The sequence below is a fragment of the Octopus bimaculoides genome, chromosome 2, assembly GCF_046866305.1.
Source record: "Octopus bimaculoides isolate indiv1 chromosome 2, ASM4686630v1, whole genome shotgun sequence".
NCBI lineage: Eukaryota > Metazoa > Mollusca > Cephalopoda > Octopoda > Octopodidae > Octopus > Octopus bimaculoides.
Genome location: NC_142929.1, coordinates 28183127 through 28200641, shown reverse-complemented (window position 1 = coordinate 28200641; position 17515 = coordinate 28183127). Strand labels below are relative to the sequence as shown.

Below are 17515 nucleotides of genomic sequence, written 5' to 3'. Positions count from 1 at the left end.
ATTATTAGTTATTTAATTACCAGTGTCAATTTGCACCTCAGTGTTAACACTGAATTTTTACATTGGTCACTGTTGTATTTTTTAGGCCAATTTTACAAATGCATTGCAGAATTTTCATTTTCAATCCCTTCAATTTATTTATTTTTGTATATTTACTTACTTTTTGTATATTTATTTACATGTTTTATACATGCAATATATTTAGAATATATTTTACTAAATGTTGGATATTTTGATAAAGCATACTTATATTCACAAAAGCAATATATTGAACCAGATCTATATTTGTTTCTATAAACATGTGACACAGGGGTATCAAAACCACTCCTTTTTCCTTCCTCTCTCTCTCTCTTTTCCAGTAATCTGAAATTTAGAAATCATTTCAAGCTGTTGAATGAATTCAATGCATGCATTAAACTTTGTATCACCTGACTGAAGATACATTCATGCTTTTATGCAGTGCTCAAATGATTAAGTAGCAGGAGTCTCATTTGAATGATATTGTTTGCTACACTTCGTCCTTTATTTCCAAATGTTCAGAATTCACAATAAGCTGACTTGCACAATCTCTGAGAATAACTTTGAATTAAGCCAGATTTTAATTTTGCGACGAGAATATAACCCTTTTAAGTAATTATTAATATATTTTGGGGATGAACTTCATCACAGATCTTAAACTACTAAAATCTATTTCTTCAAGTTTTAGGGGATTCAGTAATACTGAAACTTTTTGTATGGTCATCCTACATGATTTTGCTAGCAACATATATTTGTTTTTAAGAAGCTTTGTTCAACTGAATAACCATGTTCTCTTTCTCTCTCTCTCATTTAACTGATAGTCACATTTAATAATCTGAATCAACAAGTGAAATGTATGCAATGTTACCATAACTATTGCATTTAAGATTAGAAAAGATACTCCTTGAAATGGAAATAAACATTTAAATTTGACAGTATGAAAAAAGGCATTGTTGGTTTGTTTAGTTGGGGTTTTTTTTTTCTTTAACTAGTGTCTATCATGTAAATTTACTTCTTCCACTATTGAACAGTATCTCTGCTCCAAACTTAGAAATTAATGATTCATTTTATTCTAATGTAAACATAAATATTAACTATATACTATATTTTTGTAATATTTATAAAGGAAGCAGCAACATCCTGTTTGGTTTCAGATATAAATTTCTAAATGTTTAGAGGGAGTGGAAAAAAGGTTCATGGATATGTCAAACTTTTATTTATACATTTGCTTAACTCGCATTTAAACAGTGATTTTTTTCCCCCTTAGGTGGATTGAAGCTTGTACAGATGAAGAACTTCCTACGACAACAGAACTTGAAGAAGGTCTTCGAAATGGTGTTTATCTCGCAAAGTTGGCTCATTTTTTCGCTCCTAATGGAGCAAAAAGTAAAAGAATTTATGACAAAGAACAAACAAGATATAAGGTAAAATATACTAGACCACTTTTTAATTTTGATATGGTTCAGTAGAAAATAGTTCAAAACATTGCAAAATGTCTTTATGGTTTTTTTTTTTTTTTTTTTTTCCTTGTGTATTTTTTCACACTGACATGGGTTGGATAGGTCTGTCACCATCATCTTTTAATGTCCACTTTCCACGCAGGCATGGGTTGGATGGTTTCACTGAGGACTGGCAAGCCAGAAGGCTGCACCAGGCTCAAATTCCCTCTTACCTTATTCTTGTCATCTTGCTTGTGATTTCAGTATTTTTACCACTTAAAGGGAAGTCCACATGTTCATAGCAAACTTAATTATTCCTGCATACCTATATGGTGGTCATAACCTACATACTACAGTTCCTCAAGCATCTTTAAAATTCATCTAAATTCACTTGGTGATTTGTACAAGCTGAAATTGTTTTAAATGTCATCATCACCATTTTAATTTTCACTTTTCCATTGCATGGGTTAGACAGTTTTTGTTGAGGCGAATTTTTCTACAGCCAGCTGCCCTTTCTGTTGCCAACCTTCACTTGTTTCCCTATAAGATAATGCTTTCCCATGACCAGACATGTTTTCACAGAAAATTGGAAACAAACTCTGCTTGCATGATAGTGATATTCATTTACAACTATCATGTGCTGTCAAGACCAGGGAATGTACACATATGAGGGGGTGCTGAAAAGTTCCTGGCTTTGGGTAAAAGAAAATATAGGAGAATCAGTTTATTATGATCTTATTCAACATATTCCCCTCTCAGATTAACACACTTATTGCAACAATCCTTCAGTTTTTCCAAGCCCTATAAAAGAACTTGGAAGGTTGGGCCTCCAACCAGGCCTTTCATGATGCTCTTAAAGCCAGGAGCTTTTCAGCACTCCCTTATACATGATGGCATTCTTCTAGCTTCCATCTACTGAATCTCCTCACTAGACTTTGGGTGCCCTTAGATAATAAAAGACATTCTCTCAAGGTGTCAAACAGTTAGATTGAACCTGAAACCTTTTGATTGAAAAGCAAATTTCTTACCACACAGCCACACCTGCTTTTATTGTACCTTATTTAAATATGCCTGGCAGATAGTTGATGCCATTGTGAGAAATCACCTTTAGTAAACTATGTATCTATTTTGAAAGTTATCAAACAAAAGTTTTGTTACTAGCAACAAACAGTTTTTTGTCTCTTGTTGGAGTTGGCTTTGTTTTCCTCCCTAGATAAAACAAAACCAACAATGTCCAGGATCAATGAAATTAATTATACTCATTCCATTTATTTCATTATACTATGTACTTTAGTATAAGAGCACATACATGAAAAAACAACTCGTTTATATTCTTTTTTTTTTCTTCTCTTTAATATAAAATTTACCTTCTACATTCCTCTAATATATCCTGGGTGGTTGAGTTAGTTGTATATTGGACAACTGAGAGAATGATAATTTGTACATTGTTATTGCTGCATTATGTCTTGGCCATGACACTTAATTGTCAATGGAAGGATCCATCTAATGCTAAGTAGGTGCCATAAGTGACATACCAAGTGGAAGCAGAACATTAGTTCTTTTCCTCTCCCAGAAAGTTAGCTGGAATTAAGTAGTGTCCTATGCAAGAGGGGATGATCAATCTGTTAAGTTTTAAAGAAACCATATTTTTAACACCAGCCTTATAGGTTGTTATGGCCTTTGACCCATTAGCATTTAAAGCAGTCATATCTGGCCTAAATATTCTACCAGTTTTATGTTCAATCTGGCCAGATCCAGCTTCTCACACCTAACCTACAATGTCATTCTAAAAATAAGAATCATATTATCAAAGTTTTAAAGCTACAAGATAATGCATAATTAATTCAAAACAATGTAAATAAATAAGCATTACATTTGACAGTAATCTGAATGCTAAAATGTTTAAGAAATAGCTCTCCAAATATGTTAGTTAAAAATCATAATGTATCAATCCTTAATGAAGTCATTCTGTGTGCATATCAGTTGTGAAATTGTGTGTTCTTTGATATTTGCATATTTTCTATTTGATTAATGTATGAAACAATGATTTAAAGATAAATTAAGCAAGAAATTCTTGTAAGTAAATTAGTTCTAAAGATGATAATTTTCATTAAAATAAATATTTATATAGTTTGGTTAGGTATCATGTGTTTCAACACTATAACTGGATACCTGATGTCACATGTAATTTAATGTTTTTGTATATGTTAAATCATTACTACTAGTTATCATTGATGGATTGAAGGGAGCTTTAATATTATATAAAGAAAAAAAAACTTGTCATTCTTAAGTATTTTGGGTACTTTATTATAGCTTTGCCATTTCTTCCTACTCTGCCTACTTTACTGCTGATATGATCAGTCACATGTTGGATCTGTTATCTGATATGATTTTACAACCATATATTCATAACCAAAAACATCATTCGTGACCAGATTGAGAAATTGTGTCATCTTGATATGACCAAATGATACTGTAATATCTCCAGAATTAGGTCATCTTTCTTCATTGTGTATATTGTGTTAATGTTGCATATTACATCTGTCTTCATACTTTAGTTTCATATAAAGCATTCATTCATGATTGCCAAATAAAAGCATAAGTTTAAACTAGCTATGGGAGCTTGTCCAATATATTCATTAAATTCACCAGCACTTTTTGTCAACACCATTTTGACTCCTCTAACACACATGAAGATTATAAATATGGTATGCGGAATGAGGAAGAATCACGAATGTGAGTTCTGTGACACAAATTACTTATCCATTTGCAACACTAACTTTAAGAAACTAGCTTATACGTAAGGTGGATATGCAAGAAAGATAGACTTAATACTGACCAGGGAACATGGATATTAAGTCCTTTTCCGAAATACACTACTCAACATAAGCTAATGATTAGCAACCTTAGGATAAAGCTAGATGGATTATGGAGCACATGACAATCAGGCAAAGGAAAGTAAGGAAGATGAAAAATCCTTCAGCCAGACTCATGTTCAGAGAAGTACTAGGTGATGTGTACGATGGAAGAGAGTTAAAAACAATATAAGCAAGCTAGTAGAGAATCATTATGTCTAGTAAGATGTTTTATATACTCTGAAACATGAGGATCAGAGACTGACGATGTTCTAGCTCGCAAAGTACGATGCCAGTATGGGGGTAAAGTAATGACAATACACATGCCTTCACTCACTGAAAAGAAAGAGGAAAGTTGCATACAGAGATATTGCCAGGTGTCAGTTGGACCTTGGTTCTAAACCTACTCTTTGTTATATTTCTGCAAACCAAAACAAAAGTTTAAGACCAACAGTTCATGAAAATTCCTGTATACTGAAGACTCTGTGAATCTGTGAAAGATTTTGAGAAATTGCAAACTTAGATGTAAAGTCTCAAATTGAGGCCTCAAAGTAAACCTAACAAAAAATATTTGTACTTAACAGAAAAGCTGAGGCTATAGCACAGTTTGGGGTGGGGCTAAGCTCAGTATGCAGAAAAGAAATAGGTAGGAATTTTATACCATGTAAACTGTCTAAACTACAGATGCAAGTGGCATGGTTGTGTGGTTAGAAAGTTCGCTTTGCAACCACATACCACTGTGTGGCAACTTGGGCAAGTGACTTTTATAGCTCCATGCTGAACCAATCAATGTCTTGAGTGAATTTGGAAGATGGCAACTGTAGAAACCATTGTGTGTGTGTTTATATGTCACCCTCTCCCATGCACTGCTTGAAAACTGGTATTCTTTGGTTTACATCACCATAAATTAGCAGTTTGGCAAAAGAGGCTAACAGAATATGTACCAGACTTCAAAAATTAAGTATTGAGGTCGATTTGATTGATTAAACCCTTCAAGGTGGTGCTCCAGCATGACCACAGTACAATGACAGAAACAAGTAAAAGATAAAAACCAGAGTCCAAGTAAATTTGAATTAGGTTTGTATGCTGTGGAGAGACAAGAATTCTAACCTTTTGAGAATGTCTTTCATTGAAGAGAGAACTACTGAAAATATGGCTTTGAAGAATGCATGTGGGGAAGAAAAGAAGGTAACTAGGCAAAATGTTAGATAACTAAGGATGAAGTTACATTTGGAAGCTTTTAAATGTCATGAGACTAAATGAAATATTCTGTATGTATCCATACAATTTTATATTCTTACTAGAGATGTAAAAATTGTATTCAGGGACACGAATAAGCTGGTGATTCTACATTATTTTAATATTTTAATCTGCTGAAACACAGCAAGCAGTCTGTTGGAATTAAACATAAATTATCTTTTTTGTACATGTCATGTTGACATAATTTTTTTTTATCATATCTTATCATGAATGTCTTTTTGTTAGTCATCTGCTCATTACAAATAGCCTAGACATTTGAATTATACATCCTTTTATTATTTTTGTGAGGATTATCTTTTTGTTGATTAATGATAATTCTTTGGAATATATTTTCTATTTGAGACTTGACCCGAAGAGCTTTGGAGACAGAAAAATATTTTAGAGTTTACAAAATATCTTAAATATAGTATTTTTTAAAATAATGTTCAGGTTAATAAATCCTTTTGAAAATTACAGTGTTCAAATAACATACACAGCGCTTACAGAAATGCGTTGTTCGTAATAATTTCACAGTATAAAACTGTCATAGATGTATTTCATGTGTTTTTTTGTTTTTTGTTTTTTTGGTTTTTTTTTTCAAAACCTTTGACAACAGCTGCTGAAGTTTAATTTTGAGGAAACTGAAAATTCCAATTTGAATGAATTAGTCAACTTTGAAGAAACTTAATTGTATTCTAGAGGGTAAACAAACATAAGTAATATCAATCTGTAAATTATTGGTTTTATAATTTACTGGAGTGATAAATGTGAATTGGATCTCAGCATGACTACCATAGTTCAGTTAAAATTTATCACCTTTATTTTAAAGTCCACTTTTCTATGCTTACATGGGTCTGATGGAATTCATTAAGCAGATTTTCTAAAACTAGATGCCCTTCTTGTCACCAGCCCTCAATTGATTCCAAGCAAGGTGATATTTCCCAATGGCCAGACATGTTTTTACAGAAGATTGAGAATAAAATAATACTGCTTGTAAGATGGTGACACTCATTTGCAGCTATCATGTTACTTCAAAACAAGGAGACACAAACTCGTATGTACATATTCACACACACACATACACACATACACAATAGGCTTCTTTTAGATTCCATTTACCAAATTCACTCACAAAATGCTGCAAGTGGGACTAAACCATAACCACAGTCATACCTAACATAATGTAAAGAGAAAATTGATGGTAGAATGCTATAGTTCAAGATATTCTGTTCACTAGCCAACAAGGAAGCTTCTATGCAGTCACTCAGCTTAAAAGAAATAACAGCTATGTCTTCCCCTAAAATCACACCCTAGTATGTCAAAGGAAAGAACATATAGGATAATTTAGACCTACACAGGATGTACAGGATGGTCTTGCCTGAACTGCTTTCAATTATTGGCATTTAGTGTGGACTAAATATTCACCATATTGTTTTGTTTGCATTGAAATTTTGAAATGTTTATGCTAAAACCAGTCATCAGAAAGGTGTGTGCAACAGAATAACTGGTCAAATTTTATAAATTATTTTTAAAGTTGCTATGAGGATGGGGAGAGCTTCAATTCATGTCTTGTCTATAAAAGTAATATTTGTGTAGGGGTTGCCAAGTGATCTTCAAAAGTGAAATTGGTTTCTCAGCAGGAGCATTTTCAGCACATTATCTCAGTTGATGCTTCTAATCATATTTCCCTGGAGATGTCTTGATTCATAAGATGTTTGACAATTATTCATCTAAAGTATAATTTGAAATGAGAGTTAAAAATTTGTTGCATTCTAGAGATTATAGTTTGGCCTCCTGAAATGGAAATTAAATAGAAGAATTAGTGATGTTTTAAGCATATATTCCAATCATAATTTAAGTAGTAAATAATTGAATTAGGCATTCTCCTATGAAAAATAGTAAACTTGTAACACAACTGATTATGTTTTTATTGGAATTAGTACACTTTCAAAACTGTATTTTTTACTGTTTACCTTATATTTATTACAATTGATCTTGAATTATTTGTATACTTTTCATCTTAGTTATTTTAAATTTGTTGCTAAGTGACCTTCAGGCAAGCAATCACTGATCAGCAAAAGTGCATGGAGTAGTGGTTAATGTGTTACACTCACAATCTTAAGATTTTGGTTTTGATCCAAGGATCAAGCAATGCATTGTTTTTGAACAAAACACTTCATTTCACATTGCTCCAGTTCACTCAGTCTTAATTAAGCTCCAACAATAGTTAGGAAGTTAACCCTGCAACAGATTAACATCTTGTTAGGAGTTAGGAGGTGGGTATTTGTAGTCTCAATTGCATATACACCATGGAAACTGGGTTAAGCTCTGGACTTATAGTCCCGGAGTTTATTGCATATTCTAACCTATGTCCAAGATGTGCAGTTTTTGTCAGCAAGCTACTCTTATAAAGTGAAATTCCATATAAGCTTGAAGCTGGAGGGGGGGGGGGGTCCTGGTTTTGGGTAAAAGAAAATGGTAGAGTATTCATCAACAGACACAAACAGGACAACTGACCGATTGGACAATTTGCTGAAAGGACAATATGTCGAAATTTTTTAAAAACCCAAGTAAAAATCACAAAAGTTTTATTAGATTTACAGATAGAAACACTTTACTTATAAAAAGATATGTACGATAATTTTGTCAACAAATTGTCTGCACACAAAATGTAGGAGGATCAGTTATGATTTTATTCAACATATTCCTCTCTGATTCACACACTTAATTACAGTGGTCCTTCAAACTTTCTAAGCTCTGTAAAAGAACACGGACGGTTGGGCCTCCTACCAGGCCTTTCATGATACCCTTAAAGCCACTTTTCAGCACCCACTTGTATTTTAGTTCTACAACTAAAGAACCCTGAAACATTTACTAATGCTATAATTTAAGTTTGTTGTTTATAGCACTTTAAATATAACGTGTGTGCATCTGCATATAATCTGTATAAGCCTTTAACTACTTCTCTGCATGCCTATTTACTTTTTGCTATTTGTATGTCAGAATGATATACTAAATGCTATTTATCAAAATAATCAATATCCTCATTCCACCTACATGATCTTTTGATAAGTTAGCTTGCAGTAAAATTCTATATTAAACAGTGTCTTTGATAATTTTTGTTTATCATTAGTGCACAACGTGATGTTGTTACAAATCTTTTGTTTCATTTTTTTTTCCTCCATAAATGTGTCAACTTATGAGAGTAATAAAGTCAAAAGTTGTACTTATATATATTTTTTTACTTAGTTTGATCATAGAAAATCTAGATTTTATCTTCTTTTTTTTTTAATTGTGATATCACATATTCTACATTTAGTCAACAGGTTTTATTATAGTTTAAATAACTGATTTCTGTATAAATAAATGAAAAGCTAAATACTTCAGGGAATATTTTCTTGATGATAATTGTTTTATGTATGCTGTTGCATAGCAGTGTATGTTGAGTGTAATAATCATAAATAACCAATCAATTGAAATCAATATAAAGTGAGCTTGATAAGAACTTTTGTCTTTTATTTGCTGAATTTTGAAGTATTTTTTCTCTTTATTACAAATGAACTTTGGTCACTGCAAATGTAACTTCGTCTTCATAGACGAAAGTTGAGAGAGGTACGGTGTATTTCTGTTTAGTATTTACTTTGCTTCATCATAGGTTAAGGTTTTTACTATATTAGGAAGGGCATCCAGCCATAGAAACTAAACCAAATCAGACTGGAACCAGCTCTCGTCAAATCGTCCATCCTATGCCAATATTATAGGATGGCCAGCAAAGAAAGCAGGCTTTAAACAATGATGATATATATATATATATATATATATATATATATATATATATATATCCCATGCTGTCATTACTCAACATATTCATCTAACTTAAATTATCTGTTTGTATTACATATATCAGCAGTTATCTATTTTGGATTCTCACTAGGTTTAATTTCTCATTTAATGGATTATATATATTTATTGTTATATTTGATGCTATAAAACATGATGCTTTAGATACACTTATAACCTACATATTGGATGGGCAGAAGAGGGAATTGTCATTAAATTCAATGATAGTAATCTAGTTTTCTTCAATCACTAGTTACAGTATTATTAGTTCCATTTCCAGAAGTAATTCTATCTCAAAGATAGCTAATTTATTAGTTCCAACAAACCATTCAAGCAGTGCTGTCTACAAGTATTGCCTGCTTTCGTCAAATGTAAAAGTTTTTCACTTTATATTTTTGCATTTATTTTATTTCTAGAGAATCTTTTCGTGTTAAATAGTTTGAATTATTGCAGAGTATTGATTTTTAGAGCTTCCCTTTTGTTAATTTGTCATTCTGCATTGAAAGTAGTTAAAATGTTCAGTGGGTTGATAAAGAATGTTAACTATTTTGAATAATTTCCTAAAAAGAAAATATTGGTACAGACTTTTAGCTATTTGCTAGCTAAATTAAAAAAGAAAAACTCAACTCCAGAACACAATTTCTACCTAGCAAGGAAGGTACATGCTCTGAAGTATAGTTGCTAGAGTGAGCGCTAGTTGGAGAAAGTTCAAGGGGCTACAACCACTAATGACAACAAAGATCTTTTCCCTAAGAGTGAAGGGCAGACTGAATGATGCTTGTGTTAGAACTGTAATGCCACATGGTAGTGAAAATGAGCCTTGAATGCAGAGGACTTGAGAAAATTGAAAAGAAATGAAGCAAGCATACTGCATTGGATATACAATATGAGTGTGCAAGAAAGAAGACCATGCTGGTATGAATACATGATACATATCAATAAGGGCAATTGTATAAAAAGTACCACTCATTATCTGTGGCCAGAACTTGTGGAAGAGGGAAATCCAGGAAAACATGGGATGGAGTGGTTGATGGTGATCTCATGGCCTGAGCCTGATAGTGATGACAAAGGGCCTGGATCTCTGATGATATGAGGTTCTCAAAAAGACCCACCCTTGTCAGCAAAGCTAAGTTTTGGGAGTATTATGTATTGTACTCTTCACCCATCTTACAGTGACTCACCACCACCACCTCTGCATTAGGTCAGCCTCTTCTCATCTTCCTGACAATTGTTTCATCTTTACTACCCCAGCAGCTCACCCCACCACTTTCTTCTACATCACTCTATCTTCCCCAATTTGTGGCTCTTTGCTCATCCACCTTTCAACACTATCCATTTTGGTAGCCTGCCTTCCCATCCCCTCATTCTCCTTCCTATACAGTTTTTTAACACAGCTTGTGCCTAGGCACCTTATTGATGTTTGTCTGTCTCTTGCAGCTTCTACTGTTCATTTTCTTTTTCTCTCCCCTTCCCCTATTAGAAGTGAATAGTCATGCAGATCCTCTTCTAGAACCACTATTGCACCTCCTCCCACTACTCATAGATCATTCCCCTTGTCCCCTAACATAAAACTGACTCCCCTTCCCCAGGGTTTGTAGTTCTGCAAGCTGCATAGCAACCTCAATGGTGCAGCTGGCATGAAAAAAGCACCCAGTCCATGATGCGAAGTGGTTGGTATTAGGAAGGACATCCAGCCAGACCTCAATGCAGTCCTTGGACATATCGGATCCTACCAAACCATCCACCCTCTGCCAGCACGGAACACAGATGTTAAATGATGATAATAAATCCTCAGAACTGACTATTATAATTTATAGTGCAATTAAGAGAAATTTTGATATTGTGTTTTGTACAAGATATGAAGGCACTCCATAGGAACAATACTTGCTTCTCTTCCTATTATCCAGTTTCTCTTTTCGACACAAGGAAAGGAAATCAAACTTAAACTGCTGCCAATAAACATTGAGATGAGCCTGATATAATGTCTGTTTTTCCATGTTATCATGAATTAGATGAATACATAACACTGAAGCAAGATGTCTTTCCTATCACTAATGATTACTTGTCTTTTCAAATAAAGGACTTTTCATTTTTTTTATTCCCCATGCCTTTGAATGGACAGAGCTAGACGGCTAGTTACTGTTTGCACCTCAATATAGAATGTAAGCCCACACGCACGCACGCACACACACACACACACACACACACACACACACACACACACACACACTATTGGCTTCATACATCTTCCATTTACCAAATTTCACACACAAGGTATATTCCCTGGATACTGCAGATTGGAACTGCATCCAAAATCACACTTGAGTAGTGAACTTCTTAACCACATAGCCATGCTTGCTAATTGCATTTGGCAGTAGGCTTATAAGCTACTATTTATCCAGCTCCAAGACATTCGTTATTTTAAATTATCAGATAAGATTAAGCCAAATGAAATTAACAAATTTCTGTAATTTGTATTAAGTAGCATTTTTTACTTGGGTCTTTACTCTTACTATTTTTTAACTGCATATTGCTGTGTTACCATAGAAATTACTTTCATTTCTCTTGTGTGCTCTCATAAACTTAGAAAATCTCTTCGTATATAGTTTTGTATGCAGGGTTTTTGATTATCCAATGTACAGCTAGGAACATCTCAAAATCTTAGAAAAAATTAGAGGCTTGTTGCATTTAGAGATTTATTCATTATCTTGAACAAAGAGGTAAAACACAACTTTAGTCCTTTTGTATCCCATTTAGCTATTGTTGTAAAACTTCAAACTATTAATTTTATTTATTCCATTAAGCTCAATGGGTTTATATCTTTGAATGGAAATGAAATATTCTGATGTTTTATGCTTGTTTCATAAGCATTAGCTGCAGAATCTATAACTGAAATGATTTTCGATATGGAATCCACATTCTATTATGTAATCAATTAGATTCTATTAATGTTATGAGAGTTTTACCAGATGAGCTATATACTATTTTCAGAATAAATTCTTTTTCAGATGTCCATGCAATTATCTGATATTTCCAGTAATAGTCCCTAATGTTTGATCTATCTCAACATTGTGTGCAATTAACTGATAAATATACTTACTTAGCATTTCATTTTGGGTATTATTGATTATATCTAAGTTTCTTAATATTACAGAAACTCTTGGAAACAGATGTTTATTAACTTTCTATTAACACTTTTCAAATGACGTTGTTTACCATAGCCTTCTGAAAATTCTTGCTTCTGGCTGTCAATTCTCTCTTTAAATTATTAAGAGATATATTTTTGACAATGACTTCAATTTGACTATGAGCTTTATCATTCAGACTTTTTTTTCCCTAAGATGCTGTGCATCAGAATTTGAAGTTCTTTTTGACTGGTATTATTGCCTTGATTAACTAAGAGATAACTTGATATTTTTGTTGAATTTGTGAGGTATTAGCCTGTGCCAAGAGTGATTTCTTTTGACATATTCTTACATTGAGATTTGAAATATCAAAATTAACCATTTGCTTTAGAATCTACTGTTTAGAATTTGATAAATATTTTATGATTTTTATATTGTATCTTTTGAAAGTTTTCACATGCAAGTATAAAATGTAATATTGTTAATTAGAATATGATTGCTTTCTTCTGTTATTTATTGTTGAAGGATGATGCATGTCTATCATAGTAACTGGTTTTGATATTACATCTAGATAATCTATCTATAATCTCTAATTTAGCTAGAATGGTTCTTAAATGTTTATCAGAAAAGGGTCTCATATAGGCTAATTCTTAAATGTAAGAAAGATGGTATGTTTTTTTTTGTTTTGTTTTTTGTGAAGTAAATGTTTACAGAAATGTCAGAGATTGTAATTTTTTAAAATACATTGTCTGGTTTTAAATATTTAAAAAAAGTTATATATTTTTTATTTGCATATGCATTTCTAATATATTTATGTATATTAGTAGCTTTTTCTTCCTTATATGTGCATATATAATTATGTTATCAATTTTTCTGTGCTAGCTAAATGACAACCTTTTTTTTTATTATTATGAAACCATTCTTTGCATTAGTAAATTTAGATTTGTATTTCAAAAATGAAATAGTCAACACAAATGTGGTTTGATAGAAGTGCTCAAAAAGAATTGTCTCATAAAATTGATTGATTTCACAGATCCATCATACTGATGTAGTTTCTAAGTTTAGATTATGTAAGAACAATTTGATACTTGCAAAAGACAACATTCCATTTTCTTTTAGGAATTGTGAAGTGACTTCTGTAAAGGAATAAAGTTTGTGGAAACTGTTTCAGTTCAGCATTGGAAAATAGTATTTTAGAGTTTAACCCTTTGACTTCAAAAATCAGATGCATCCTCTCAAAATCTCATTGCCCCTAACTGCAGAAAGTAGTTTGTACACCAAGATCTATTTCAATGAGCAGTATCCTGTTTGAAACTGTTTATTGTTGAGATATGTCAAACTTTATTGAGGCAATGTAACTTGCAGAAAATACCAGTTCTATTTTTTTTATAGATATTTAACATCAGTACTGGAATAGCCATGGAATTTAATTTTGCAGTTAAAGAGTTTAAAGTGATGCTTAATTTAATGTTGTGTAAGTTAAGACTTAAATGTTATTGGTTTTGTACTTAAGTATTCTGAATTTGCTTTCTTTGTTTACATAGGTTTAGTGAATGTAAGCAAATGTGTTGAAGGTGGTTTTGAAGTCTCTAAGAAAAATATTCTACCCTAACATAATATGAATGGTATGATTTAAAAGTAGAACAATAAACAATTTAAAAAGTGAACATTTAAGCTTTTTTTTTTTTTTTTTTTTTGGTGTAGATCAAACATAAGTATATTGAGAATGCTTTGGACAGGAATTTTTAACACTAGCTTAGGTGATGTTGTTTTAAAGAACCTGTAAAATTGTTTTGCATTGAATCATTTTTATTTTCAAAATTAGATTTTGAAAACTGAGTTGTTTTATTATTTATTTAGTTTGTTATTTTACTAATTGCAATGTTTTAACAAGCAGTTTGGAAATAATTATTTCTTACAGTAAATATTGCCATAATAATAGCCAACAGTTTTCTTAAAATAAATTTAGCAATTTAATCTTGGAAAAATTATATTAAAGATATAAGTAATTATTTCATTAACTACCTTGAAAGTCTAACTAAATATAGCTTTGTTTTTGTGATAAATATAAAATGTTCATTTGATATAGAAACTTGGTGTCCTATATCTTGCTAATTTTGGCTATTGTATCTTAGAGATTTAAACATAAGCTTTATCTTTATATTCAAAGCATTTTTGACATACTCACAGTGCAATACACCGGAGTCCAGTACCTTATTTAGTTATCTATTATGCTAATTTGTAATGTGTATAAAATTGTATGAAAATTAAAAAATTATGTATCATATAAAAACTAAAGGGACTCTTGAACAATCCTTTACTCTCACACACACACACACACACACGTATATAATGTATGTATATGTTGGGTGATGCAAACAAAGTAGAACTCAAGACATGTATATAATTTTCTTGGTTTTATATATTGTGGGTGATTCGGGTCTCTTAGCAATTTAGATAATGCATATTTTTTAAAAATTTCATTTTTAGATTTTTAATGCTATCTTTGCTATTTTTATCGTGAATGGCTTTTGCCAGTTTTATAAATTTTAAAAAAAATATCATTATCAAATATTTGAGAAAATATTGATTGCTTGTTCAATTGTCTGTTCAAATGGTTACTTCAGCTAAGGTAAACTGGGTGGTTGGCTGTTTGAATGGTAGGGCAGTAGACCAGTTATCTTAGAATCTCTGACCTATAGCAGTCAATGGGAGGACTTAGGGTCAAAGGAAGGCTTAATGTTAGTTGTGGGGATGTGGGTGGAAGCTGTGCTGAGGTGTGAGAGAGATATAGAGAGGGAGTTGAGGTGTACATTAAGACCAACTGTGTATGCACAAGTGTATTGCTGTATGGTTACAATCAATTCCTATTCATGTAGTTACAGGTTCAATACCAGTGTGGTGCCTTAGACAAGTGTCTTGTACTATAGCCCCAGGATGGCCATCTTGTAAGTGGATTTTGGTAGATAGAAACTGAAAGAAGCCCATCATGTATGTAGTAAATGGGTGTCTAAGTGTATGTGTTTTTTTGTTTTGATATCACATGATAGTTATAAACATGCATTAACATCATATAAGAGATGTCCTCTAATCTTTCCTGAAAACCTGTCTGATCATGGAGAAATATTACCTTGCTTGGAAGCAAGTGAGGACTGGCATCAAGTAGGGCATCTGGTTATAGAAAATTTGCTTCAATATGTGACCAATGCAAGCATGAAAAAGTGGATATTAACCCTTTAGCATTTAAACCAGCCATATCTGGCCAAATTTTTTTTTTACCTATTTTAAGTTCAAACAGGCCAGATCCAGCCTCTCCCATCCATCCTGCAATGACATTTTAAGCATAACATTCAGATCATGTAAATCGCAAAGCTACAAGATAATCAAAGATTAATTCAGAACAATCTGAATACTAAAGGGTTAAATGGTGATGATAGTGATGAGAAAATTTGTTATGGAAACTGGAAAAGAAAGTGAGAGGTCATTAAACTTCATTGCAAATATATTACTGATCTATTTCTATCTGGATTTCAAATACTTCGAATAATGAAATATATCCTCCACTCATTTGATTTGGTGATACCTTGTTAATATTTATACATATGTTCATATGGTGTGGTATGAACATATGTATTTCATTGTAGTTTGTGTATGTATGAACACATTAATTTATTAATAAACTTTTTTTATAGATGTCTATAAAATGTTTGATAACTTGCCAATTGGGAAATCTACAAATTAGCTAATTAATATATTTTTCCTTGCAGGCCACTGGTCTCCATTTCAGACATACCGATAATATCAACCACTGGCTCACTGCTATGGAAGAAATTGGTCTTCCTCCGGTAAGGGAACTTATCTCAGTAATTTATTGAATTTTTGCCAATTTCATTCTCACTGAAGCAGATAGACTTAAACATGCACACTTTTTTTTCTAGCACTTCTATTTCATTTGTCATATTGCAAGTAATTTTAATATATCTTTGTCTTGCAAAAATTAATACTTTTTATAATTTCTTTAACTTTGTCAATACCTACCTGACAAAGACAAGGCAAATTAAGTGTTGATATTTAATTAAAATATTTCAAACAAAATCTCATTATGACATGGAAACAATGTAAGATTTTAATTGAACATCTTTTATGTTGTTCTAAACAGCAGAAAAGTATTTTATGCTTTTAAATCCTTAAATTTTTGATTACTTAAAAAATAAAATGGTATTCTGTTAGAATTATAGTCACAAAACAGTTAACAATTCTAAGAATGAAATCATTTTATTTTATGTTAGGACATCATTTGAAAACTGAAGTTGGAAATGATTTTCTTCACAATGAAATCAAAACTGGATTTAGCATGCGGATTTATTATATCTGCATGTTGTGCTTTCTTAAAAAAATTGTTAAACAATTAAGAATGGATTGAATTTTTTTTTTCTTTTATATAAAAGAAATTTCTAAAATTATAGCAGCTTTATCTAATGAATCCAATGTGAAAAACTAGACAAATATTTCAACATCATCTGAAATAAAATTAGCATCACTGAGAGTACAAATTTAGTTTTTCTATTTATTTTATTTTGTTGGTCTCAGTTTTTGTTTTACTTTCTTGTCAATTTTATCTTACTTTAATATCTCCTGTGATTTCTCATCTTTTCTTTCCTACTTCCAAACCCACCAAACAACTTAAAGAAAATCACCACAGTCAAAGGAAACTGGAAAAACTAGATTTTACTGTTTAGTTTGTGAAATGCAGATGTCCAGTTTTCTAAAGTACAAATTTGTTAGTGTTTAGATACATGTACATAATTTTTATAGATATACAGCTGGCACTTAGCTAGCCAGTTCTTCTGCATACATTTCAGTCAAAACATAAATACTCAATAGGTGCAAGAATACATCTTGGTTTAAATTAACCCTATTTTCGGTTAGTTCAGATTAGCCCTAAAGTTGTTTTATTTCTATGAACATTAACAGCAAATAGAGATTCATGAAAAAAATA

General features: G+C 31.8%; 1 protein-coding gene across 2 annotated transcripts in view; it reads left to right on the top strand.

Annotated features, from left to right (window-relative positions):
- LOC106872737 (ras GTPase-activating-like protein IQGAP1) overlaps nucleotides 1–17515 on the top strand; it is a 176189-nt gene that overhangs the window by 50621 nt on the left and 108053 nt on the right. For both annotated transcript variants that reach the window (XM_089342174.1, XM_014919820.3), the window contains exons 3-4: nucleotides 1286–1442; nucleotides 16284–16361. Coding sequence is in view for 1 of the 2 variants with exons in the window: in XM_014919820.3 (XP_014775306.1) it covers nucleotides 1286–1442; nucleotides 16284–16361 (235 nt within the window). In the remaining variant the exon portion in view is untranslated. The remainder of the gene's footprint in view (nucleotides 1–1285; nucleotides 1443–16283; nucleotides 16362–17515) is intronic.